Source organism: Megalobrama amblycephala, linkage group LG13 (assembly GCF_018812025.1).
Source record: "Megalobrama amblycephala isolate DHTTF-2021 linkage group LG13, ASM1881202v1, whole genome shotgun sequence".
NCBI classification, from domain to species: Eukaryota; Metazoa; Chordata; class Actinopteri; order Cypriniformes; family Xenocyprididae; genus Megalobrama; species Megalobrama amblycephala.
This window is the reverse complement of record NC_063056.1, coordinates 15952785-15979724: the sequence shown is the minus strand read 5'-3', so window position 1 is coordinate 15979724 and position 26940 is coordinate 15952785. Positions and strand designations below refer to the sequence as shown.

At 35.0% G+C, this 26940-nt stretch overlaps 2 protein-coding genes across 6 annotated transcripts in view; one reads left to right on the top strand and one right to left on the bottom strand.

The window, feature by feature from the left end:
- The window catches only part of fhod3b (formin homology 2 domain containing 3b), a 227573-nt gene extending 216216 nt beyond the window's left edge, over positions 1 to 11357 (bottom strand). For 2 of the 5 annotated variants that reach the window (XM_048152877.1, XM_048152878.1), the window contains exon 1: positions 10449 to 11356. In XM_048152877.1, coding sequence (XP_048008834.1) covers positions 10449 to 10613 — 165 coding nt within the window. In that variant the 5' untranslated portion in view covers positions 10614 to 11356. Of the gene's footprint in view, positions 1 to 10448 lie in introns of all 5 variants that reach the window. The other 3 variants (XM_048152875.1, XM_048152876.1, XM_048152879.1) reach the window with 3 other exon arrangements.
- A 2153-nt stretch (positions 11358 to 13510) lies between these two features.
- On the top strand, positions 13511 to 26361 carry slc6a19b (solute carrier family 6 member 19b). The gene is made up of 12 exons (XM_048153903.1): positions 13511 to 13808; positions 16091 to 16231; positions 17718 to 17855; positions 17933 to 18114; positions 20349 to 20459; positions 20563 to 20675; positions 20871 to 20999; positions 23443 to 23599; positions 24440 to 24644; positions 24922 to 25081; positions 25299 to 25461; positions 25562 to 26361. The coding sequence occupies exons 1-12, from the start codon at positions 13610 to 13612 to the stop codon at positions 25811 to 25813; spliced, it is 1950 nt and encodes a 649-aa protein (XP_048009860.1). The 5' UTR covers positions 13511 to 13609; the 3' UTR covers positions 25814 to 26361.
- Positions 26362 to 26940: the final 579 nt, after the last annotated feature.

Here is a 26940-nt window from a genome sequence, read left to right as displayed (position 1 = left end):
CTTTTATTAATTTAATTTTATATTTATAAAAGTACATTTCTATTTTTAAATGGATACTATTTGCATATACATTTTATCAAAAAACCCTTTTAAGTAGCTTTGCTAAAACATATATTTTTATAATGTATGTGATATATCCTTTATCTAAAATAACTGAAATTTATCTAAAGTAGATATTTAAGAGATAAAAAATTATTATACCTTACTTTTTTTCACATCTTTTGTCAAATGTTAAGTTCATTTCTATTTTAGTTCTTTATTTCTATTATCTCTAAATTTCTATTTTTGAATGTTTACTATCATATATTTAAAATATTAAAAATATATTATTTTTTTTTACATATTTATCATCAAATGATGAATTTTTATATAGAATGTTGAGTCTACATAAAGAAATTTTATTATATTTTGTATTTAAATGTATACTATTTACATGCTTTATTTACAAGACATTGACAAAAATTAACATTTGATGGATTTTTATATATATATATATATATATATATATATATATATATATATATATATTAACATTTATAAAGAAATGTGCCAATAATAACTTGGACTTATACTGATAATAGTACAGAAAACTCCAAGACAGTCATACATTCATATTCGGTTTAAAATTTTGCCATACATAGCAAAATAAATCAATAAATACTGACTGGGCTTTATTTTTCAAAACATTCAGAATCATTTAAAAAAAAAAAAAATAAATAAAAAAGGCACAATATGTAAGATTTTTGGATTAAAATATTCAAAAACCACTAGAACAGTGTTATATATATGTTTACATATACATATATACATATATTAGACAGGGGAGCAACTGTTTGGATACATTCGTCGACAGAAAACTAATCAAGTTATATAGCTCAAGACAGCAAATCTTATTGTTTAAATCTCGTTTTCTTGATTTACCGTGATTACCATGTTTTACCATGCCTTATATAGATCTAGCTTACTGCAGTATGCAACAAGTGTCTCATAGCAGCCGCCGAGCGAATGCACAGAGTAGCATTATAACAACTTTCAACACACAAATGTATCTAAAATGATAAACAGCGCTGCTTTACCCCACATACGCTTGACCGGAAGAAGTGGAAGCGTTCGTCTACGCCATAATAAAAGCTCCACTGCTCTCGATACGTGTGTCGCACTTGTCTGTCATTAGCAATCGCTCCAGCGGCCTCGTTTCGCTCCAACGGTTTTCAGCATCACCCTGTTTCATTCTACGGTAATGTTAAGAAATCTTTAATACATTAGCTCATCCATGAATATTATTTCCGCCCGAGTTTCGTCGGATTCTTTTCCACCGGCTGTAGACGTGATGACAACACCTCCCATGATTCCGCGAAATCAAGGCGTCATCAAGCTACACCTTTGTTTTGAATAAGCAACCTCTAGAGGCGAAAACTACACAGTGTGCCTTTAATAACTTATGTTAGCTGAGGGGGAGGGGGGTTCAGTGCAAGTTTAGCTAGCTTAGCCAAGTTGACACATAAAAAGCACATAAATAAAATCAAAAATTTAAAGGTGCCATCGAACGTTTTTTTTACAAGATGTAATATAAGTCTAAGGTGTCCCCTGAATGTGTCTGTGAAGTTTCAGCTCAAAATACCCCATAGATTTTTTTTTTATTAATTTTTTTAACTGCCTATTTTGGGGCATCATTAAATATGAGCCGATTTATGCTGTGCGGCCCCTTTAAATTTCGTGCTCTCCGCCCACGGAGCTCGTGCTTGCCTTAAACAGTGCCTAAACAAAGTTTACACAGCTAATATAACCCTCAAATGGATCTTTACAAAGTGTTCGTCATGCATGCGGCATGCATGCGTCGGATTATGTGAATATTGTATACTGTTATATTGTTTACTTCTGATTCTAAATGAATGTGAGGCTGTGCTCCGTGGCTAACGGCTAATGCTACACTGTTGGAGAGATTTATAAAGAATAAAGTTGTGTTTATGAACTATACAGACTGCAAGTGTTTAAAAATGAAAATAGCGACGGCTCTTGTCTCCGTGAATACAGTAAGAAACGATGGTAACTTTAACCACATTTAACAGTACATTAGCAACATGCTAACAAAACATTTAGAAAGACAATTTACAAATATCACTAAAAATATCATGTTATCATGGATCATGTCAGTTATTATTGCTCCATCTGCCATTTTTTGCTATTGTCCTTGCTTGCTTACCTAGTCTGTTGATTCAGCACAGATCCAGACGTTCTGCCCTTGTCTAATGCCTTTTATAATGTTGGGAACATCATGGGCTGGCATATGCAAATATTGGGGCGTACACCCTGACAGTTACGTAACAGTCGGTGTTATGTTGAGATTCGCCTGTTCTTCGGAGGTCTTTTAAACAAATGAGATTTATATAAGGAGGAGGAAACAATGGAGTTTGAGACTCACTGTATGTCATTTCCATGTACTGAACTCTTGTTATTTAACTATGCCAAGATAACTTCAATTTTTCATTCGAGGGCACCTTTAAGATGTAACGTTTACCCGATTGGGCAAGCAACTGAACTCACCCTAAAACATAAAACTATGTGTGAATATTCAAAGTATACAGGTATGGTTAAATAAACAAGCTCCAGGTTAAACAGTAGCGCAAAGGATTAGAGCAGTAGCAAAGGCTGCAGGTCTGGGAGAGCAGCTAATCTGAGCGCAGAGCTCCTGGATTAACAGTATAACTGATGGTTCCCCACCCAGCAACTGACCCTGTGACCCTGTGGTCATGAGGATGGAAAGCCGGGCCTGGCCTTCCTCTTCCAACCACAGAATACAGCACTGGCAAGAAAGCACAGATCTGGGGATGTCCTAAAAATAAGAGTTCACTGGGAACTAGCATCGCTTTCCAAATCCACACACAAAATTTCATCCTCAATTTCAGCTCCAAGCTCAGTTTTAGCCAGCGTAGGAAGGGAATAAACTTTTCTCATTCAGAAAAGTTACTCTTTTTCAGTCAGCCACAGTCACCCTGACTGAACTCCTCAGGTCATGGCGAATAAAATATAAAACAACATCCTCCTAACTGCAATGTAGCATATTAACCAAGTTGCTTTTATTAAATCTGTGGACTGTGAAACCGACAGCGGTCTGCGTGTTCCAGAAAGTCTGGTTCTACATCAAAGGCGTAATTAAATGACATAACAATGTGCAGCGGCAAAATGAATCACTAGTTGACATGCTTCAGCCACTTGATGTGTGTTAGCAATAAGTATTTTTGTGTTTGTTTCCATTTTAAAATTATAACAGTGTCTGTGGTTCCTTCCTAAATAAGCAGCGCCCAATTAGCAAACATGTTAAGAAGGGTTTGTCACATGTATGGGGACCACAACAGCAATCATTTGTGTTTCAGAGGCGTGCGAAGCCAACGAGAAACGTGGAGCTTTTTTTTTTTTTTGCAGACTCTGCCGAAAAATACAGAGGAAAAGTCACTGGCCTGCAAAAACCTCAACTCTGCATAACAATGTGTAAGGCTAATCCAGAGTTCAGCCGCAGATGTGAAGGGCTAGCCTATATTTTACAGCATTTAGCATAACTTCTCATTACCAGACTCTGTAATTTCGGCAAAATTCATGCGCAGACAGAAAAGGCTTCCCGAAAAAAGTAACTCAGTGAAGACCCGCATCCATCAAGCGTATGAGTGAGAGATGTGTGTGTATGTGTATGTTTGTGCGTGTGTGTGTGTGAGAGAGATAAAACAGAAAGTGAGAAATGTCTTTTTATCAGATTATTGAAAAAAAGATGAAAAGTTTCTGTCCTTATCACAGTTATTTATCCTAATGTAAATATGTGAATTTTACTTCTGTAATGCATTCAGAGTGAAATAAGATATTCGATGAGAAAAAAAAAAAAAATCACTGGTGAGACTTGATTTTACCCATCAAGAATTGATTTGATCACGAAAAGTGGGCTTTAAACAACAAAATAATGCCTTAGTAGCTATATTTGGCTGTTGGTTAACATTATCCAATAGCCTGCCTGGCCTAAGTGACATCAGCAGAAAGTCAAATTTGTTTTAGATGAACTACATTTTGATTAATGATTACAAATTTAAACTTTTTTTTCCTTTTGGAATAATATGCAGTGATAAATTGTTCACGATAAGCACAAGAATGTGCTCTATATTACTTTATCAGTTTGGTGGAAGTTTTAATCTTCTGCAATAAAGTAGCATTTGGATCAGATGTTTTACAAATGGAGTACGTCCTTAACTAGGACTAATCAATCTAGAAACAAGATAGCTAAACCATCTAAAAAATACATTCTATCCAGTAAGGTCAGAACGTATCACAAACCATAACACTATATTTTGGATGACACACTGACACAACAATATAATAAATATATTAAAAGGCACAATATGTAAGATTTTTGGATTACAATATCCAAAAACCATTAGAATGGTGTTATATTTGTTGACTTGTGTACTTAAAGTATCCCAGATGTTTCCAAGAATGTTTAAATCCAGAGAAATAAGCAATTTTAACCAGGACACGTTCCCTATCAATGACATCATACCTGCGTTCCCTTCGATTTCCGGTTTTATTTTGTAAAAACCATGGAAACACCAAAGACGCTTTAATATATTAGATGTTTAATTAGACAAGGGAACAACTGTGGATACATTTATAGACAGATTTACTGTGAGTACCATGCTTTACCATGCCTCAGAGAAAAACACTATTTTGTCAAATAGCTAACATAGCATAATCAGATGCAGCTTTATTTTAGTAACACTAATGCAGCATTTTCTCCATCATACAATATGTTTTAAAATTAATTGAATGCCATTTATCAACACAAGCCATCCAGTATTTATTAATATGATATATTCCAATATCGATGTAGCTTACTGCAGTGTGCAACAAGTGTCTCAGCAGCCGCCAAGCGAACGCATATGTTATAACACATTTGAGTGTGTTGAAAATTATATCTAATATGATAAACAGCGCTGCGTCACCCCACATACGCTTGACAGGAAGAAGCAGAAGCTGCGGCATAATAAAAGTTCCGCTGTTTTCGAGCCGTATGTCTCTCATTAACAATCGCTCCATGCGCTGCATTCATACTACAGTAACGTTAATAATCTCATCCATGAACATGATTTCTGCCCGAATCAAATCGGATTCTTTTCCACCGGCTGTGAGGTGAAGATGAGGTGATGATTCATCAAGCTACGCCTTTGTTTTGAATAGGCGACCTCTAGCGGCGAAAAATTACATATTGTGCCTTTAAAAATTCTTCACTACAAAGTGACTCCAACTAATCAAAACCAACGACAGTGTCACACCATATGGTTCATGTTTCTCACTGCACCCGGAATAAACAATTTATAATGCTGCTAAGAACATGTCTGTATATCTTACATATAAATATTATAATTAGTCTTCATGTTATTCAAGTATGAACAGACAAATATGTCCTAGGCATTTTATAAACAAGTTCCAAATTCTTGATGGAATTGTTTGATAACTATAAAATACTCTACTAATGCACTTTTTGATTAACAACATAAGTTACGACAGCTTTGTATGACACCCTGGACACATAATAAAACATGTCACTCTGTTGCTCTTTACTGTAAATGAAAATGACAATCAAGACAAAGATGGACTGTGTTCAACTGAACGAATCCAACTGGCTCATTTGCAGGCTGATGTTAAATAGCATGCCAGCTCATCACATCCCCTTTCCTCAGTGTCTCTCTCTCTTTCTCTGTTTCTGACTTTCTCGATCTCACTGGTCACCATGCAGCTCTTTACTTCACTGATGCTTTATTTTATCTCTGGGGTTCCTTATACTGATTGCTTAATTGCAATAAATCTGGGAAAACAAACAGTATATTCAATAAGAGTTTAAATCCTGATATTCAATAAGAGTTTAATCTCATGTTGTTAATCTGCTAACAATTTTAAACTGAAAACTGTGTGGAGGAAAGTTGAAAAATTTGCTGGCCTGGGACCATCTGATGCACCAGGGAAAACTCCTGAGGATTCATTCCTTTGCTGGATAAAAGTAACTTAGAAATCATAATGGAAATACTGAGATTACTTGTATGAATCATAACTACATTGATCTTACTTTGGAAAAAGGTTGTGAACAAATTTGGCCCATAGTCTGCATTTTAATTACAATAGTGTTGCTTTCTTAGATTGGATTAGTGCATTGTGGTGCACTGGCAACCCCAACAGCCTACTGTACTGAATCAAATATATTTGTCATTCATATCATATTTGAAATATATGGCAAATGCCTGAAACAAACATAACATTAGGCTACACTCTGCACTGGGCACCAGAAAAATAGTGCTGACTTCTGAATTTAAAGTTCCAATGGATGCTGTTTACTGGAAAAGAATCCTTCAGATCTGGTGCCTTCAGAAGTGAACCGGATCTTACACGATTGAACATGTTTTCTTTCAAAATACAGGTATGAACTCCAATTTTGAATATACATGTTTAGATCTGTACTTCTGACACAAATTATGAAAATATGATTGCTAAAACGTTATCGACTTTAGTGTCTGATTGAAGGTGCGGTCTCTTAAGGCCAAAATCCAATTGTTAAAGGGTTAGTTCACCCAAAAATGAAAATTCTGTCATTTATTACTCACCCTCATGCCGTTCCACACCTGTAAGACCTTCGTTCATCTTCGGAACACAAATTAAGTTATTTTAGTTGAAATCTGATGGCTCCGTGAGGGCTCTATAGAGAGCAATGACATTTCCTCTCTCAAGATCCATAAAGGTACTAAAAACATATTTAAATCAGTTCATGTGAGTACAGTGGCTCAATATTAATATTATAAAGTGACGAGAATATTTTTGGTGCGGCAAAAAAAATAAAATAAATAACGACTTATATAGTGATGGCCGATTTCAAAACACTGCTTCAGGAAGCATCGGAGCATAAATGAATCAGCGTATCGAATCTGCTGTTCGGAGCGCCAAAGTCACGTGATTTCAGCCGTTGGCAGTTTGACACGCGATCTGAATCATGATTCGATACGCTGATTCATAACGCTCCGAATCTATGTTTTGAAATTGGTCATCACTAAATAAGTCGTTATTTTGGGGTTTTTTTGGCGCACCAAAAAATTCTCTTCGCTTTATAATATTAATATTGAACCACTGTACTCACATGAACCGATTTAAACATGTTTTTAGTACATTAATGGATCTTGAGAGAGGAAGTGTCATTGCTCCCTCTGGAGGCCTCACGAGCCATCGGATTTCAACTAAAATATCTTAATTTGTGTTCTGAAGATTAACGAAGGTCTTACGGGTGTGGAACGGCATGAGGGTAAGTAATAAATGACAAAATTTTCATTTTTGGGTGAACTAACCCTTTAATAGTGTAGCGATATAAGAAGCACAGCACATTGGTCAACACAGCAAATCCACATGACTAAATGGAACGTGTTGCAAAATCTGCCTGGGGAAATCTTGAAAATTACTTGATTTTTGCATGTGAAAATTCGCCAAACAATGGTAAATAATATGGCAGCACCTTAAGACTGCTTATTTCTCTCTGGGACACCAATGCTTGGCATATATACACTCTTAAAAATAAACGTTCAAAAAAAAAGTTCTCTCACAGTAGCTGCGTTTCCTTTACCCTTTAAATTGAAATTGTGAAACATGTGGCCAAGTATAAGGAGCTTTCCTTGCCATAAATGTTTGGATAACATGCCTACGTCTCCTTTGATTAAAACTAATGGCTAGTGCAGTGGGTGGGATATATGGAAACCTACCAACATCCGTTGCCATGATTTTTGGAATGACTTATCACAAGAGGAAAAAAGACGTTTTAGTCGCATAACATCGGTTAATGGAAACGCCGTCATTTCGCAATAATTTTTAATTGATTTCGAAAATATTGCAAAAGTTTTACACAAATCTGTAATGGAAACGTGGCTAGTGATGCATTAAAAGAACCATACTGGGTTCCCCAAAGAAGCTTTCAGTAAACAGTTCTTGAAAGAACCAACCATCTTTTCTTTGTGTGAAGAACATTTTAATAATCTAAAAAAAAAAACTAAGAGCCTTCTGTGCAATGGAAAGGTTCCATGGATGTTAAAGATTCTTCATGGAACCATAAATGCTAATAAATAACCTTTATTTTTGAGAGTGTATTTGAATTATAAACATACTAGGCCTATATTATAACTTGATGTTTTGTTCAAGTTATAATATAGTATGTTGTGATGTTTTGTTCAGTATTCATCCCTTAATAGAGCTTAGAAAGATCAAATGATTTAATTCTTTATGAATTTTGTCCCATATTTGGACTACAGAATCAACAGTTCAAGATGTTTTACTGAAAATATGTCTATGAAGACATTCAGTCATTAGGGTCATTTGTATGAAGCAGTACAAAATTCTAATTATAAAACAAAAGTCAAATAACTAATGAGCACCTGGACTTGTTTATCCATCTGTTGGAAATGTTTCGTCATTTATAAAAAGTGGCTTAAGGAACCGTCTTAATGATTGGGATTGAGTGTGAGTCGCAGAAATACTTCCATGCATGTTTGTTTTGGAAAGGTTAGTACTTCAAATCACAGAAATGGTCCACTCATAATGAAGCATATGTGCTCTAAAAGGTCCATTGATGACTGGTAGTGGGTGAGTCACACTGACTTTTATCTTGTGAACATTCGCAAACCAACAAATGGGAAAACATAGTTGACGCTCACCTGTTTGGAAACCACAGTCTAACTCTGAGTACACAAGAGAACAATAATGTTCCTATACAAACAATAGGAAGGTTTGGCCCCTTGGAGGACCCTTTTTATCTGAACGTTCATCACTGGCAGTGCTAATGACAGCTGAAGATTCCTGAGTATATAGACATGGCATGCTCGAGCATTCAGTCCACCCAAGTATGGCCCTCAGCTGCTGTGCATTCCTCTAAGACCACAATAACAGCGCTTCTAAAACCTGCTTAAGGGATAACACTGTTTATGTGGTGGAAATGAAGCAAGTTTAAGACAACAATTATATCTTATACAGTTGGAGAAGAACCTTGATTGTTTTGGGTCATGCCTGTAATGAAGGAGAGCTGGGTAATTTAGAGGTGAGGTTTATTACAGGCTGTGAGAAGAGACAGGATGTGAATATCCACGACATCAACGCCAGCTACCTGTCATTCCTATTATGACATCGGAAAATTGATTACTCATGACGGCTTATAAACAATGCAGCTATATAGTTTTGCTAAATAGACCAGCATAACTAACTATTCCAGCCTGAAAAGATGTGTTTTAGAAGCACTGACAATAACAAACAACCCCCTGGGTGCACAGGACACCACCTTGGTGCAGTGCGGAGTAAGACGCACTGAAGTATCCTGACATCATATCACTTCTCCCTAACAGTGCCTTTGCACTGCATAAATGCTATGGCAAGTCATTTTAACATTAAATCTTTTACATTCACTTGTATCTATTTTTTGTATATTTTCAATTACACTGAAGAAAAATGAAAACATCTAAATTAACTAAATTAATATTTAAGCCAACATGAGTATTTAACATCACCGAATCAACAAAAATACATAGATTTATACCAACAAAAAAAGAGCTCTTTAATGTAACAATTGCAGGTTACCACTTTTGACAGTGTACTAGCTAACCCAACAGTGACTAGCATCTCTTTAGATTAGTCATTAATACTTTTTAGTCATTATTACAGTAGTGACAAGTAACTATCATTTAGTTTTGATAACTATTTGCTGTTTTTGTCAATGATTTTTAAATTGAAACTGGTATTTGAAGTCTGAATTGAATAGTTGATATTTAAACCACAATTTAAATATCAACTCTTCAATTCAGACTTCAAATACCAGTTTTACTAGTAACTAGTCATTAAGTATTAGTATTTTTAGTTACATGTAATTATTTTAATAGTTAATAGTGTCCATTCCAAGTACTCATATAATAGACTTGTACGTATTTATTAACACTAATAAATTAGTAAACACTTGTATCTACTTAAATTGCTACTAGTAACATTTCTTATCTAACTAGTTACAATTTTTGTTTTACAAATTAATACTAAGAATAGCCACTTAATAGTTATATTATACCAGTCTACTAGAATGCTATTTGTTATAGTGTACTGTCTAATGAATATTTTAATAGTTGCAAGTAACTAAAGAACAAGTACTAGTATCTAATAAAAAACTGACATTCTAGTTACCATTAGAGCATTTCCTTTTAATTAAAAAGCCATAAATAAAGACGCTGCTAGTTATAAGTTTTAGGGAATAAATGTTAAAAAGGCTTGCCATATAACTGCATGATGCCCTACAGAATTACTGCAATAACATTATTGCAGTGCATCAGAAATAGGTGTAAATACATCTAATAAACAGTCATGTAAAGAGAGTGAATAAAACTATGTTTGCTTTAGGGGTGTCATACCTTGTGTGGTGCTTTCAGAAGTCTGTGAACTCCAGCGATCTGATTGATGAGCGGAATATCCTCTCTGAATGTGAAATGAGGGGGTCTGGTCGGCTCCGGAAAATTTGTGCTATTAAATGGATCAGTATCATCTAAGAACTGCACCCTGCATGCAAACGTAGCCATGATACATCCATACAAGTCGATTTGGTAAAAGTCGGTACAACAACAAAAAAGTATACCGACTAAAAATCCTTCAGATCAGTCGCAGTGTAAAAGTGTCAAAAATCCAGGTACACTCCGTCCTACTCCGATGTCCTCTGCTAGTGTTTAGTGGTTTCTATATTTCTGCAGTAGTTTATAGCAAGAGAAGGGCCGGTAATATCCAAGGGCATGTCGGGCAGGCAAGGTGCTGAGGCAGACTGCTGCAGACGGGACGGGACATCTACAGCCTGTCTGATGTCTACAGCGATGCAGTACGTGAGCGGGACTGGGGGACTCCCTCCAGTCACAACAGTGAAGGTATGAGTGAAAGAGCCGGAGTTTTGGCGACACCTAGAGGTGGAGTTTATATCACAACACGGCGCTTTTATGCTAAATTAATCGTCCATTTATTGTTTTTTCCCCTTGTGAAAACGTACAAACTGAATGTAATTTTTTTTTTAAACAATTATGTTATTTACAATTAAATTAAATGTAGTATGCATTTCATAATTACTTCTATTGTCTTTGAAATCTGTTTAAACTGTAGCCATGCTGTCGAATGCACTGCCAAGCATTTGGTAAACTATATATCAAATGTATAGCCTACCATATTCGTAAACTTTAAAGCAAAACGTTTAATTTGATATTATTACAAACTGTACTTTTTAAGTGAAAGTAAAAGAAAGTTTCTTTTTTTTTTCTAGGTACACTTAAAAAGAGAGTTCACCCCAAAATTAAAATTAAAGTTGTTCCAAACCTGTATGAATTTCTTTCTTCTGTTGAACACAAAAGAAGATATTTTGAAGAATGTCTGTAACCAAACAGTTGATGGGCCCCATTGACTTCCATAGTATTTTTTTTTTTTTTTTTTTTCCATACTGTGCAAGTCAATGGGGCCCCATCAACTGTTCGGTTACCCATATTCTACAAAATATCTTCTTTTGTGTTAAACAGAAGAAAGAAATTCATACAGGTTTGGAACCACTTGAGGGTGGGTAGGCCTAAATGATGACAGAATTGTCATCTTTGGGTGAACTATCCCTATAAGTGGCATTTTATTTCATATAATATTGATAAAAAAAGGCCACTTGCAATGATGTTAACCGGCACCGAAATGTCCAATCCAAAGCTCTTTTCTTCAAATATGAATTATTGTTTAAGTATCCCATTGCTCAAGTCTTGTTGCTCGTGATGTGAGGCGAGGCTCCCCAACTTCCGTATTCTGACGTATTTGGGAGGAGTATGTGGCGCGAATCAGATTTAAACTAATTGACCACTGCTCAGCAGTGTCCAGTGGTTATTGTGATGCCGCCAACAACTAACGCTAGGTGGCAGTGTAAACGAACAGAAAAAAAATGAAAACTTTTTTTTTTTTTTGATGTTTCTCTCTCTCAAATATTGTAGTAGGCCTATGATTATCTTATCCAATTTAACTGCAGCGGATTTATAAACGTACAAGACTTTATGAATATGGACTACTGTAATTTTGTAAGTATATGAAATAAACTGCATCATTCAAATAAAAAAGTAAATTGAAAGCACAAATGTATGTAAATATAAATATAGTATAATGAATAATTAATTAGAAAACACAAGCAATTCATTAGTGAAAACAAGTTTTAATATTTTATATATAGAGCAGTGTGCGTGTGGATGTGTGTGTGTTTATATCCGAGACAATCTGAGATGCTGTGTTATTCATAATCTGTTCATAAAGTTTGTTTCTTATCACTTTATATCTAGTTGGTAACTTATCTACAGCAGATAATTGATTATTTGCATTACAGTAATGCTTAATCTTCACTCAAGCAATGTCTTTAGCAAATATTTGATAAAAGCTCCTAAAAACAACACCTTTGCTCTTGCAGAAGGTATTTGGGGTTTCCCTGTCTGTCACTATTCTCTTCAACTGCGGGTAAAAAGATCAAATCATCAGACAATGTTGATACAACTGATCCCAGTCATACAACAACAATGTCAAAACTTCCAGATAATGATAAAAATCCATACAAACATATTTATCTGTAGAAGAACTGGACATTTTCCGGCAGGGCATTATCTGTTAAGTTTATGAAAACACAATACAATACAGAACTTACCGTCTTAGTAACACAGTATACATTGGATCCTATTTTATGGACTTGTGTGTGGAATGTTTTGTGTGTGTGTGTGTGTCCTTCACTCTTTGCAGTAAACCACCAACAGGGAAGGTTTTGAAGCATATATGCTTTAGTTTTGCCCTGTACACATTAAAGACCTTGATGAAAATCAGTATAAACATCAGTGGTATAACATTTTTCTGCCAAATTCAGCACAAACAAACAGAAGTTGTCATCCCTCCTTCATTTCTATATACACAAGTAAGAAAAAAAGTGATTTGAAGGTTGCTGATAAACACAAACCGCAGTCCCGCACTAACACACGTGTTTTTCTCATGTCCCGTGAATCACAGGAAATAATCACAAAAACATCATCCATTATCAAGTTTTAGTTTCAAGTGATCTGCTTTGAATGACTCATTGAAAAAGATCTAAATATATTCTCTGTAATGTGACTTTTTCTACTCGTTGTGCGATGTTGGGACTGTTAAGGATCTTTGACACTGAAGGGTACTGACTTATCTCCGTGTCATAAAGATCATTATCTTTAGTTATTAACCACAAGAATGGGTATGAAGCGACATGTGCACGGAGTGGATGTGCAGGTCATCAGATTCTCAATCTTTGATAAGACATTAATTATTGCCATGCACGCGCAGATTCTCGGTCACAGCCCTTGTATTCGGCTGACGGGACATTTTCCCCATCTTCAAGACACACCGTGACTCACTGGCCTGGTGGGATGATGCCAAAGTTCACTACATATACTCAGTCCATCCACTCAGAGAGTCCTTATCTCTGCACAGCTCCCTGCAGTCCACACCATCAGAGATTCACCCACAGATACCCACTGCTAACCTGCAGGGAGCCGAGGAGATCATGAAGCTGAAGTTGCCTAACCCAGGCCTGGAGGACCGGATTCTGAGCCACGATGAGCTGGAACGGCTGGAGGTGGAAGAGGCTGGAGACAGACCCAAGTGGGACAACAAAGCCCAGTATATGCTGACCTGCGTGGGCTTCTGTGTGGGTTTGGGCAACGTCTGGCGCTTTCCATACTTGTGTCAGAGTCATGGAGGAGGTGAGTGCTTCCTTTCTGAGTAGGGTGGATCTGTGCTCTAACCATTTCTCATTCTTCATGCTATCTCCAGGATTTATGTTCATATTGGTATCTGTTTTAATGGTGTCGAGCCAGTGAGTTCATTGCCGTCCCCTTCTCCCGATGTTACTGACTTCTTGAGCGAGTTTGCAAGCATATAACCTGGCTAAAGCAAGTAGTGATTTTAGCTTTTTGGTTTTATGCGATCCAGTACTTCTATATTTGCTTTCCTGTGGCTGCATGGTATTTGTAACAGTTTCCAGCACCACATTTCGAATCCATCAATTTTCCTGTTATCGGCCTTTCTTGGTGTCCAGCTCTCGCACCCATACAACGTTATGGGAAAATGGGTTGAGTTAAATGTTCTAGATCAATTTAATTTATCGAGTTAAGAAAAACAATGGGAAAAAAAAGTATAATTCTCCTGTGATGGAATTAAACTAGTGAGAGTAAGAAAAGTATGTTTTAAGGTTTCCATAGTAGTAGAAAAAATCATTTATATTAATAATTGGTTTTTACAGTTTTGTTTTGTCTGTTCTAACTAAAATTAATTATTGCCATCTCAAAAGAACAGAATAAAATATAATAATAATAAATATTGTTATAATATATTTTGTAGGAGGTAATAATCTTAATAAGGCATACAAAATCAGCTTGGACTCCCTTCAACATCTATTTGCATTTCCTACTGAAACTGTATATTACCACAACTGTAAAAGCATCAGTTGAAAATGCATATAAAAAACTTCCATACCCAGCTATAGTATACAGTTAAAACTAGCAGATTTCAACTTTGTTCTTTTTGTTTTATTATATGAACCTCACATTAAAAATGTCCTGGGAACCATTTGGCATACTTTCGTCATTTAGTTTTCTTTAACAGTCCCAACTTTTCAAATGGCTTTTATAAGCAAATTTTATTGTTTTATCCTTGTCCCAGACCCAGACTTTCAGTCTTAAACTATATGAAAATACATCATAAAAAATGAAAAATACAAATGACTAAAATAAGCAAAAACCACTTCAAAATTTGCTGTGAAAATTAGGCAACTTACAACTTTTACACAAACTATGTTCCTCACTTGTGGCATTCACCACAACCAACAGTTTTTTCAAAAGTTAGTGGTCTTGTTTACCAGAACAGTGTCAATAAAAAGCACGCCAGAGACAAAATATGAGACATTTGGTGTGTGAAGTATTGTAAAGAATGAAAAATGGCTAGTTTTAAAAAGTTTATGTTAAAAAATAACATAGAAATGTATTTATATTAATTATAGAGTAATTATAAGATTAATTAAAGTGTACAATGATTACTAGAGCTTCTAATATATACTTTGAAGTTAATTAAAGTTATTGCTTCAAAACTAAACAAATTAAGATTCTGAAAGCTTCTTTATCTGTTTGATCCAGCATTAATTTATTATTGTTTTACAGTATAGTTACAATAACTATAGTGACTTTGTTCTTTGATATGGCTATAAAGTATGATTACTCTGGAATAAATTTGTGTAATGGATTTTCTTTTATGAGATGCTATCAAAACTTAGGCTCTTAAAGTGTCATATTAGTTTCCACTGGTTTCCTAAGTGCAATAAATGTAACTTTTTTATTACATACCTCAGCTCAAGGTTAACTAGACAGAACGGTAAGATCACTTCAAGTGAGAAAACCTCCAAGGGTCACAGCGTCGCAGCCAACCATTAACTCAACTACGGTGAAAATGGCTGACAATGGCATCTGTTCTGGAAATGACTTTGCTCCTTTAAGTATAAAAAAAAAAAGGCCTTAATGGAAATTTACAACAGAATGAGTAATTATATATTATGTTTAACATAGCCTATGAATTTATAAGATCTAAGGCAGTCTTAATTACAATTTGCAAATTAAAGTCACCATGAAATCAAAATGCTCAGTTCTTATGTTTTATGGAATATTACAGTATTTTCAAGTCCTGCCCTAGATTTTTTCATGTTCGAGAAGCTGTTTCGCAATAGGGATCAATTTTTCCGTTGTGCCGACTTTAAGGCTACTGAAAAACCACAGTGGTCCAGAGAGGAGAAGACTTTCTTTTATATATATATATATATATATATATATATATATATATATATATATATATATATATATATATATATATATATATATATATAAGAAATGATAAGAGATTAGTTTGTATTTGCGATTGTGACACATTTGTAGCAGAAAAAGCACAAAACCTCTAGATCAATGACATGCTTAATGAAATAAAAGACTTTTTCTTTCAGGGGCCTTCATGATTCCCTTCTTAATCCTGCTGGTTTTTGAGGGAATCCCTCTTCTTCATCTGGAGTTTGCCATCGGTCAGCGGCTAAGGAAAGGCAGCATGGGGGTGTGGAGAACTATTAACCCCTACATGCTTGGAGTTGGTGAGCAAAATATGAAGTAGCCTATAGCATTTAATATAATAAAAAATTGTATAGATAGATAGATTTATGATTTAAATTTGTAATATTTTAAAATAGAAAATAATTATTCTAAATTGAAATAATATTTCACAAATTACTGTCCTTGATTAGTGTATTTTGATCAAATAAAATATTTAAAAATCTTACTAGAGGTATAAAGAATACCTGAAAACCATACTTGAGTAAAAGTACAGAAACCTTACAGTGAAAATTATTCCGTTACAAGTTACATGTTACCAATTTCGATGCCACTTGAGTCAAAGTCTTACCCCCCATCTTAAAGGTGCTAAAGAGGATCTTTTCGTCGACTGAGAAACCAAAGACTGTTAGTGAGTTTTTGAAATGAGCGCATGCGTAAGAACAGCCCCCCTCCTTCACAGCTCATTTCGAGGGAACGCCTCCCAAAACTCGTGCACGAGTATTGGAACACGAGTGTTTACCACCGGCATTCGCTGTGTCGTGTTAGTGGATTCATTATGTCGGACTCACCGCAGGTAACTCATAATCTGCAGTTGTTACTCCTGTCTCCTGACAAAAACACTGCATGCGGCGCCTGTGGAGTGTGGAAAGTTACTGGAGCGCGCAGCCACGCACATCTCGCACAAGGAACGTCATGGCAGTGATTGACAAGCCAGAGGGCCAATCGTTTACGCGATGATCACGTAAACGATTGGCTGATGTTTTTAAGGCCCTACCTCGTGCACAGATGATGTATATTAATATTATTCCTTTCAGTGCACCTAATAGTCTTTTATCAGTTAGTAAAGACAGTTTCAAGTAATATTGCAAAAATGTATAAAACAAAACATCCTCTTTAGCACCTTTAAGTCTAGTCCCAGACTGAAATGCATGTTTGAGCTGTTTTAAACTTGCTCTGACATATCTTATTAAAATATATATCAGTGTCGTTGTTTTGTCTCAAGAAGCACACCAGTAATGTTTTTTTTTTTTTTTTCCTAAGGTAGAGTATCTGATCTTAACAGTGCTTAAGTATTTTACTCATACTGAATGTAGGCTCAAAGATGCACTACTCCTAGAGACATGTCAGTGAATAATAAGAATCAGTTCATTTGTGAAGAGAGCAATCATGTTTATTTTCTAAAGTCGAAATAAAACTGAACACCTCAAGATAGCAATAAACACAACAGCCTCTTAAACGATATAAGACACCTGCAATTCACGACTACCAAAGTAGTCTTGGTTTGGTGGAGTAAGGACAAAAAGTTAGGTGTCATGCAAAACGTAATGTGTAATTGCATTAATCATTAAAAATGTGTTATAGTAAAGAATATACTAATTAAAAAATTTAGTCAAAGAGAGGTTGATAATATCCTTGATACAAAGTATAGCCAAAAAGATACTTTAGTACAGTAACTATTACTCAAATACTTTATACAACTGCATGTTAGTTCCTGTGTACAAGCTAACAACGTGTTCTGTTTCACAGGTATTGCGTCTATGTGTGTGTCCTTTCTGGTCAGTCTGTACTATAATACCATCATAGCATGGGTCATGTGGTACTTCTTCAACTCCTTCCAGGACCCTCTGCCTTGGAGCCATTGTCCCATCAATGAAAACAGGACGGGTATGTGAACATCCTGAGGAGAAACTAAAAGTGCTATTTTGTTCAAAATTTAATGACTGTTCTTTTTTTTTTTGCAGGATTCATTTCCGAGTGTGAGAAGAGCTCACCTGTGGATTATTTCTGGTATCGTAAGACTCTTAACACGTCTCCAGCCATAGATGAAACAGGAGGTCTGCAATGGTGGATGATCCTCTGTCTGATCTCAGCCTGGGGAGTGCTGTACGTCTGCTGCATCCGTGGAATCGAAACCACTGGAAAGGTAGAGCTGCTCGAATAACAGCACTGAGTATTTTACACACTGAATCAGAGTTCACTGTTTTTCAGAATGGCGGCACGTCCATAGTTTTTATTAATCTGTTATTCCAGGGTTTCCCAAATGTGTGTTTGTAAAGGAACTGCAGGGGGTTTGTGAGTTGATGAAAGGCCAATAATTAACTCAAATGTTAAAATAAGCGTACAGTGTTTTCAGCATCGGAGAACCTCAGTTCTCAGTAAACGCTGTGACTCACGAACTCCATCTCTGCGCAGTGAGTTAATTTCGCATTTTAGGAACTCAGGGGCTGTTTACATGACATCGGTTTCAACTAAAAATGTGTTTTGGCTTTTCATTTACATGAAAACATCGTTTTGGTGGCCTGAAAACCTCAAAATGCAAGTCTTTGCAAAACAATACTTATTGTTATTGTCTTCGTGTAAACTACAAAAATGCAAATTTATGAAAACGGTAATGTTATGTGTGTTCAGTCTATATTGTAGGCATATAGTGTTTTTCTACAAAGTGACATCGCCAACTACTGGCCTGGCATGCACAATACAGCTTTTTAAATTGTTTTCGCGGAACCATGTGAACGGGGATCATTTTGACAACGTTGTAGTCTGTAAGCGAAAAACACAAAAGAAAAACTTTTCCATTTTTAATACATTGTTGTTGTGTAAACGTACCCTTAATATGCGCTAGGTTTATTTTCCGCATGTCTGTGGATAAAAATTTACAGCATATCACCAGTATTCTGCCAAAATAAAAGCTCAAAGATTTCATAATCCACGGATGAACTCTTCTCACTTTGAATTTAGTCTTGCCAACAATGCAGTCCTCGAACCTTGAAGGTAATGTCCATAGTAGCACTTTTAAAAACACATTCATAATGTTTTTCATAGGTTCACTTTATTTGCATATTCACGCAATTTTTTGTGGATATAAGTTTACTGCATGTCACCAGTATTCGCGGCAAAATAAATGCTCAAATATTTGAATGTTTGAAAGTAAAGAATAAGACATAAATATTAGTATTGTTACTAAATCGTCCCCTTGGAATTATAAGGTTCTGTCTGCATTCTGAGCGGTTTTGAGATATTGAGCTTCAAAGTATTTGGATTCCATTCAACTTTGTAGATAGAACCTAAAAACAGTCATAAAATGTACACAACTTTAAAAAAATCACATAATGTAAATAAGTTGTCACAGAATAAGAATGTGTGAATAACTTAATTTTGACAAAAAATGTCAGATAGAACCTTATAATTCCAAGGGGACGAAATATTGTCACGTTCTGTAGTGTGGCTTTCCAACACGCACAACTTGGTTAACAAATACAAATAGCCTTTAATGAACAAGGAGATTCATAGGAGAATAACTAAGCCATACACTCTATAACCAAAGACAATAACCAACAAGGAACAAATAAAATGTAGCTTTATATACAGAGGATATACAAAAGCAACTAAACTAGACACAGGTGATGCTAATGAGTAACTATGGTAACTAATAATGTTAAATCAAGAACTAAACTGCAATGAAACACAAGAAACAAAAACACAACAACAACAACAAAAAACTGACAAATATTAGTCATATAATTATCAAATATTTATATTTTTTTTAAATTTTAATGGACAATTGTAATTTATAACAGTAATATTTGTATATTCATTTTTATAATTAGTTATATAATAATGATAATAAGCACTACAGTATATTCATGCAGCCCTATTTATAATATAATATAATATAATATAATCAACATTTAAAAAGATTAAATATTTTAACATGCGAATGTGATGTTAAATTACTGAAATGTTAACTCTCAGGGATGCTTCAAGTATATATTACATTTTAAGTATATATTTTATATTTAATCTACAATCATTAGTGCTGAAGTAAGACAGGTTTACCCGTAAAACAGTAATCAATACAGTTGTCAAAGGTTATACCTTTTTATATCATGAGAATGCTATAAAGCAATGTTGAAATAAACAATAAAGATCATTGTGATGTATCGTAAGGACCTTCAACACAGAACAGTTTTATAGCTTTACAACTCTTGTGAACAATTAAGCAGATGGTTTTGTTTCAGCTGTTGCAATAAAAAGGTTTATAATTCCAGAATGTCCAAAGTGTTTATCTCTTAATCAAGAGCCACACAATTTAAAGTTTGAACTCACTGTACCATAGCCAAAGTATTTATCATCAGATTTTATTTCTTCTCCTCATAGGCTGTTTATGTGACGTCTACATTGCCGTACTTAGTTCTTACGATCTTCCTGATCAGAGGACTGACTCTGAAAGGATCCGTTGATGGCATCAAGTTCCTCTTCACTCCAGATGTGAGTGCCAAAGTCAAAAGAGATTTACTTTCATAACATATAAAAAGTTTTACCACATTATTATTATTTTTTTTTTTTTTTTTTATTATGTGCTTGTTTGCAGATAAATGAGTTAGCAAACCCCACCACATGGTTGGATGCAGGTGCACAAGTGTTTTATTCGTTTTCTCTAGCTTTTGGAGGTCTCATCTCCTTCTCCAGCTATAACTCTGTGCAGTAAGTTCTTTGTTTTAGCGTTTTTCTGTGACTAAATACATGTAAAAAAAAAAATAATTCTTTTTTTGTAGAATAAAGCTATTCATTGTGGTGTAAATTAACATATTTGTCTATGGGAGGTTTATTCTTAAAGTAAACTTTTGAGCCACAACCTTAATGATTAACAATCTAATAATTATTCTCTCTTTCCATCAGCAATAACTGTGAGCAAGATGCAGTAATCATCTCCATCATTAATGCCTTTACCTCAATCTACGCAGCCACTGTCATCTACACCATCATTGGTTTCAGAGCTACAGAGAGATTTGATGACTGTTTGGATGGGTAAGTGTTTATTAGTGTCATAACATTATCATCTGACCTTCTGTTTGGGGAAAAAGTGATTCATAATAATTCCACAGAATCTGATAAGTGTAAAGACACTCACTTCAGTGACTCATTTGTTGTTATCACGAAGGGGCATAATATCAGAAGATTATTTTAGTATCTCTTGGCATTGTTTTTTTAATTTTTAATTTTTATTTTTTTATAACATAGTTAATGCAATAAACTAATGTGAATATGAACTAACTAATGGGTCATTAAAACATTTTAGTGGATTTTGAATTTTTTAAATTCAGTTTATCTTATCAGAGGAAGAAAATGTGTCTATCAGAAAACACACTGGTCAAGCTGCAGGCATCAAGCTCAAGTATAACCTAATAATTCTGACCAAATATTTCATATGTGGTATAGGGGATTTATCCATCCTGTTACATGACATTTTTACAATGCGATATGTAACAGGGTGGAGATTTTAAGCTTATGAAGCCTGTTACTAGCTAGGGAAGAACAACATGCTAGCTGAAGACTAACATTTTTAATAGATATATAAAATCTATTTTAAAAATTAAAGAAACATTTTCATGTCCAGTATAAATTAACACAACAGGGTGGACATGCTATGTTTTACACTATTAGGTAAGTCTTCTAAAAATGAGGAAAAGAGAGAAATGTTTATTACTTAGGGTTCATTTACATGACAACAATGTACCAAAAACTGAAAAGTTTTTCCTTTGCATTTTGTAAAAGTTTGAAGTACAGGCAACAATGTTGTCAAAACAATCCCCGTTCACACGGATCCGTGGAAAAGACTAAAAACGCTATACTATGTATGCCAGGGCAATAGTTGCTGATTGAAACGCACCCTTACTTTGTTCTTGGAGTTGCTTTGCTTTCCCTCCTAGGATATGATGTCACTTCTAACAGGTCATGTGATGTAGGGCATATGCTTAACTTTTTAAAGGGCTAGTAGGACCAAAGTAACAGAGTGGATTGGAGTTTTAGAGACAAACTTATTTAGTGGTTTTACGCATTTTATTTATTTTATTTTATTTATTTATTTGATAGGGACAGTGTGTGTTAATGGACAGACATGATTGTACATGAATGTAAACACACCGGATTGTAGCCGAAGGCTAATTTCCATCCTTTGTCCCAGGGGCTGGGGGTCACAAAGGGCCAATACATGGACAAATACATTTCATATATTAAAAAAATAAATAAAAATACACTGTAACCATAAAACATTATTGCACATTCTCATATTGCACAATCCACATTATTGCACACACCTCGCATTACACACTACTCATTTTGCACGATTCACATTATTACACAATCCACTCATTACACACTCCGCTTATCGTACAAATCGTAATTATTGCGCGGTCACATTAGTGCACAGTCAGATCAACCACATTCATTCAAAAAATATCACAATAAATTCTATTTTATGTCAAAGAGAATAAGTAAATGTATATACTAATACTCAGAATGGCTAATTTATTATTTTTATATTACTAATCATTATGTTTTTTTTTTTTTGTTTTTTTTGTTAATGGGATATTTCTATGCATGGAAAACTATGAGGCATGAATAACATTTTATGTAAAATATGCAGTATTGTTTTATGGGGACATAAAATCCACCAAACTGTAGTAATGACCCTGATATAAACTAACTAAATACCACTTTTACAGCATTAGTTAAGCTTGGTTTATGTTATTCATACATGTACTAATATCTTATATTTAACATGAAATATTAGTTAATTAAAGGTGCTAAAGAGGATGTTTTGTTTTATACATTTTTGCAATATTGCTTGAAACTGTCTTTACTAACTGATAAAAGACTATTTATTAGGTGCACTGAAAGGAATAATATTAATATACATCAACTGTGCATGAGGTAGGGCCTTAAAAACATCAGCCAATCGTTTACGTGATCATCGCGTAAACGATTGGCCCTCTGGCTTGTCAGTCACTGCCATGACGTTCCTTGTGAGAGACGAGCGCGGCTGCGCGCTCCAGTAACTTTCCACACTCTACAGGCGCCGCATGCAATGTTTTTGTCAGGAGACAGGAGTAACAACTGCAGATTATGAGTTACCTGCGGTGAGTCCGACATAATGAATCCACTAACACGACACAGCGAATGCCGGTGGTAAACACTCGTGTTCCAATACTCGTGCACGAGTTTTGGGAGGCGTTCCCTCGAAATGAGCTGTGAAGGAAGGGGGCTGTTCTTACGCATGCGCTCATTTCAAAAACTCACTAACAGTCTTTGGTTTCTCAGTCGACGAAAAGATCCTCTGTAGCACCTTTAACTAACACCAAGATTAATAAATGTTGTTACATCGCCTAATGCATTAACTTTTGTTAAAATTTTAAACCTTATTGTAAAGTGTTTTAATGTATTTAGCACTCATCTTATCTCTATAATGCAGGAACATCTTGACACTTCTGAACACATTTGACCTGCCAGAGGGAAACATCAATCAGAGCAACTATCTAGAGGTTCTCCAGGGCCTTAACACTACAAACCCTGACATCATCAGCGGCCTCGCCCTTAAGACCTGCGATCTAAACAGCTTCCTCAGTGAGGTACAGTATAGGGATGGGTGATGCCACTTTATTTACTCCAATATCAAATACTTCCAAGACTAATATGACTAATATGGTGAAATATTGATACCTCTAATAAATGAAATGTGTATACAATGTTTAATTTTACTCATTAACATCAAAATACCTTTTTTGTTAACAGTAATGAACAACATCTACAGATTATTATTATTATTGTTATACAAACTTCTAATGTTGTAAATATAAAGTACCATGAATAACAGATGATGAAATTACAGTGATCTTACTGTGAACGATTCATGCCCCTTTTATAATATTTTAAAAGTTTTAGTTTTACATGCATCCAAGGTTAAAAAAAAATAAATAAAACGCTTTCATTTTCTTGTAATATGTTGCAACATCACCTCTTTTCTCAGTGTATGAAACAGTTTAATGCAAATTCACTCTCTAACAGTAGGTGGTGCTTGTGGAACAGCAGCGATATAGCGTTTCCTTGATTACCGCTGTACACAAAGCAGCGCTGCACTTATAAAACAGGCTACTTATATGGAGATCGAAACTTTTGAGGCCCTGCCCCTTTCGTGAAAGTGACCCCTTTGCGGTCGCAACAAGGTGCCCACAAGGAATCATAATCAGTTCTTTCTTTTGGGAGACAATAACTAAATTTATCATGCACCTTTTACATTCACAAACATTACACAGTACATGAAAGGTAATATCTAAAAAAAAAAAAAAAATGTTAGGGACACTTTAATGCCAAAAAATGATAGAATTGTATTATGAATTTCATTATTCATCCAAAGATTTAATACATAATTTTGGGATTGAAATAAACCAGTAATTTTCACACTTTCACAGGGTGTGGAAGGGACAGGTCTGGCCTTTATTGTGTTCACTGAGGCCATCACTAAGATGCCACTGTCTCCGCTCTGGTCCGTCCTGTTCTTCATCATGCTCTTCTGCCTCGGCCTGTCTTCCATGTTTGGCAACATTGAGGGTGTTCTGGTTCCCCTGCAAGACCTGAAGGTCTTTCCCAAAAGCTGGCCCAAAGAGGTCATTTCAGGTATAAAGTAGACTCACGTTTGGTTCATGTGATCAGTTCTTTAAAGAACCTTTTTGTGTGTGTGTGTGTGTGTGTGTGTGTGTGTGTGTGTGTGTGTGTGTGACGAACATTTAGAACCTTTTTCCACTATAAAGAACCTTTTGTGCAATGGAAAGGTTCTATAAATGTTAAAGGGTTAGTTCACCCAAAAATGAAAATCCTGTCATTAATAACTCACCCTCATGTAGTTCCAAACCTGTAAGACATTCATTCATCCTCACTCTATTGTTGATGACAGGGGTGACGTGCTTGGTCTGCTGCCTGGTTGGGCTTATATTTGTGCAGGGCTCAGGGAACTACTGGCTAGCCCTGTTCGACAGCTTTGCCGGCTCGATTCCTCTCCTCATCATTGCTTTTTCTGAGATGATTGGAGTCGTGTACGTCTATGGGATAGACAGGTAGGTCAGAGCCTAACGGTTAAACGGTTTTTAACTTTTACAGCACTTCTTAAAAGAGACAATGAGAACTGGTTATACGACATAAATGAGTTAAAGAAGATAAATTGTTTTACAGTATCAGCAATTCACAAATGTTTTCACAGTTTATGACTTTATTGTGTAGATAAAGCTCACTGAAATCAGCCACATAATGACGGTATCTCTTGTTTATGAACAGGTTCAATAAAGACCTGATATTCATGATTGGACACAAGCCTAACATCTTCTGGCAAGCCACATGGAGATTCATTAGTCCCCTCATCATGTTAGCCATTTTCATCTTCTACTTTTCCACCACCGTCACCAAGGAAATCTTCTACAGCGCCTGGGATCCTGAATCGGTGAACTACAAGTTTATCAAACATTTAACATTAGCTGAAACTGTAATATGCAAAGCTCTTAATTTGGAAGTTAATTAAATAATATTGTTCTTATTTATAGGAAAATTTCCCAACCCTAGAGAAGAAGCCATATCCATCTTGGGTCTATGTAATAATCTTTCTCCTGGCTGGGATCCCTACTTTGGCTGTACCCGGCACTGCTGTTTTCAGAGCCATACGAGAACACTGCTGCAAAAAACATCCCAGTGCTTCAGTTCAAGAACTTAATTCTGTATCTTACAAAGTTCATATGCAGGATGAAGAAATCAAGTCACAAAATTCATTGAAATCTGACCAAAAGTTCTACAGATGATATCCAATTTAAAGTTCTATATAGTTTTAAAGGAATATGCATACATTCAGAGATTACTGCCTTTTCTGAAACTGCTGGAATATAATTTTTGCCCTTCAAAATATTTGTCTATTTGTTAAAATGTCATTAGTGGTTCCAGTTTTTGTGTTCAGTTTCCAAATTTCCATAAAACAACCACATTTAGGCTACCAGCTGTGGATAAAATTAAGAAATTAATTTAAAGCCTGATGAATTGAAGAGATTTATTTGTTCATTATATTTGTAATATATAATTTGAAATACATTTCACTATTGCAAAATAAAAGTGTTATAAGAGAAAATAATGATATAAAATTTGGTAGTGGCATATGGCAGGCAATTATTTGTTTCATAGATCAGTCAGTGTATTTATTTTTTATAACAAATAATGGCATTTTATTTGAATTTTGACTATAGAGAAACTATAGAGTATTTGTTTTAAATATTTGACCCAATTTTTCCCCAATACAGATGTTCTGCTATGAATTTGAGAGGATTTTGCCCATGTTTCTTGCAAGTGCATTAAATATTTATCTATAAAAATAAATATGCCTACTTGCCTCATTGAATACTTTGCTCATAATCATTTATAATAATTATTCATACATGTCAGAATCAGCTATTAGCCATTTATATTAAATGACAACTTGCAAACATCAGGATTTGAAACACCACTGAAACACCCAAGGTTACAGGTAGAGGCAATAGCAGGTATCACGTCGTCTGCATTTAGAGAATTGAGAATAACATATTTTATATCAATAAGGTGATCTTTTACCAATTTAACTGCAAAAACAGAACATTTGGTAACAGATTTCTTCCTGGGAGGGGTGGATTAAGCATTAGGAAAGCATTAACAACAAAGCTATAAATTAATATACTATCTAATATACTATATAAAATATCCCATCACACCATTTTATTATATTATATATGAATTTTGTTTTTAAAGTACCATATTGTGTAGGCTATGTGTATTTTTTTCCTAAGTAACAAGTACAGCACATCTATTTGTGGAGTGTATAGCAATAAAGATAAGTTCTCATTTCTTATGAAACATCTGCACACTCTTATTAGAAGAAAAGGTTCTATATAGAACCTCAAAAGGT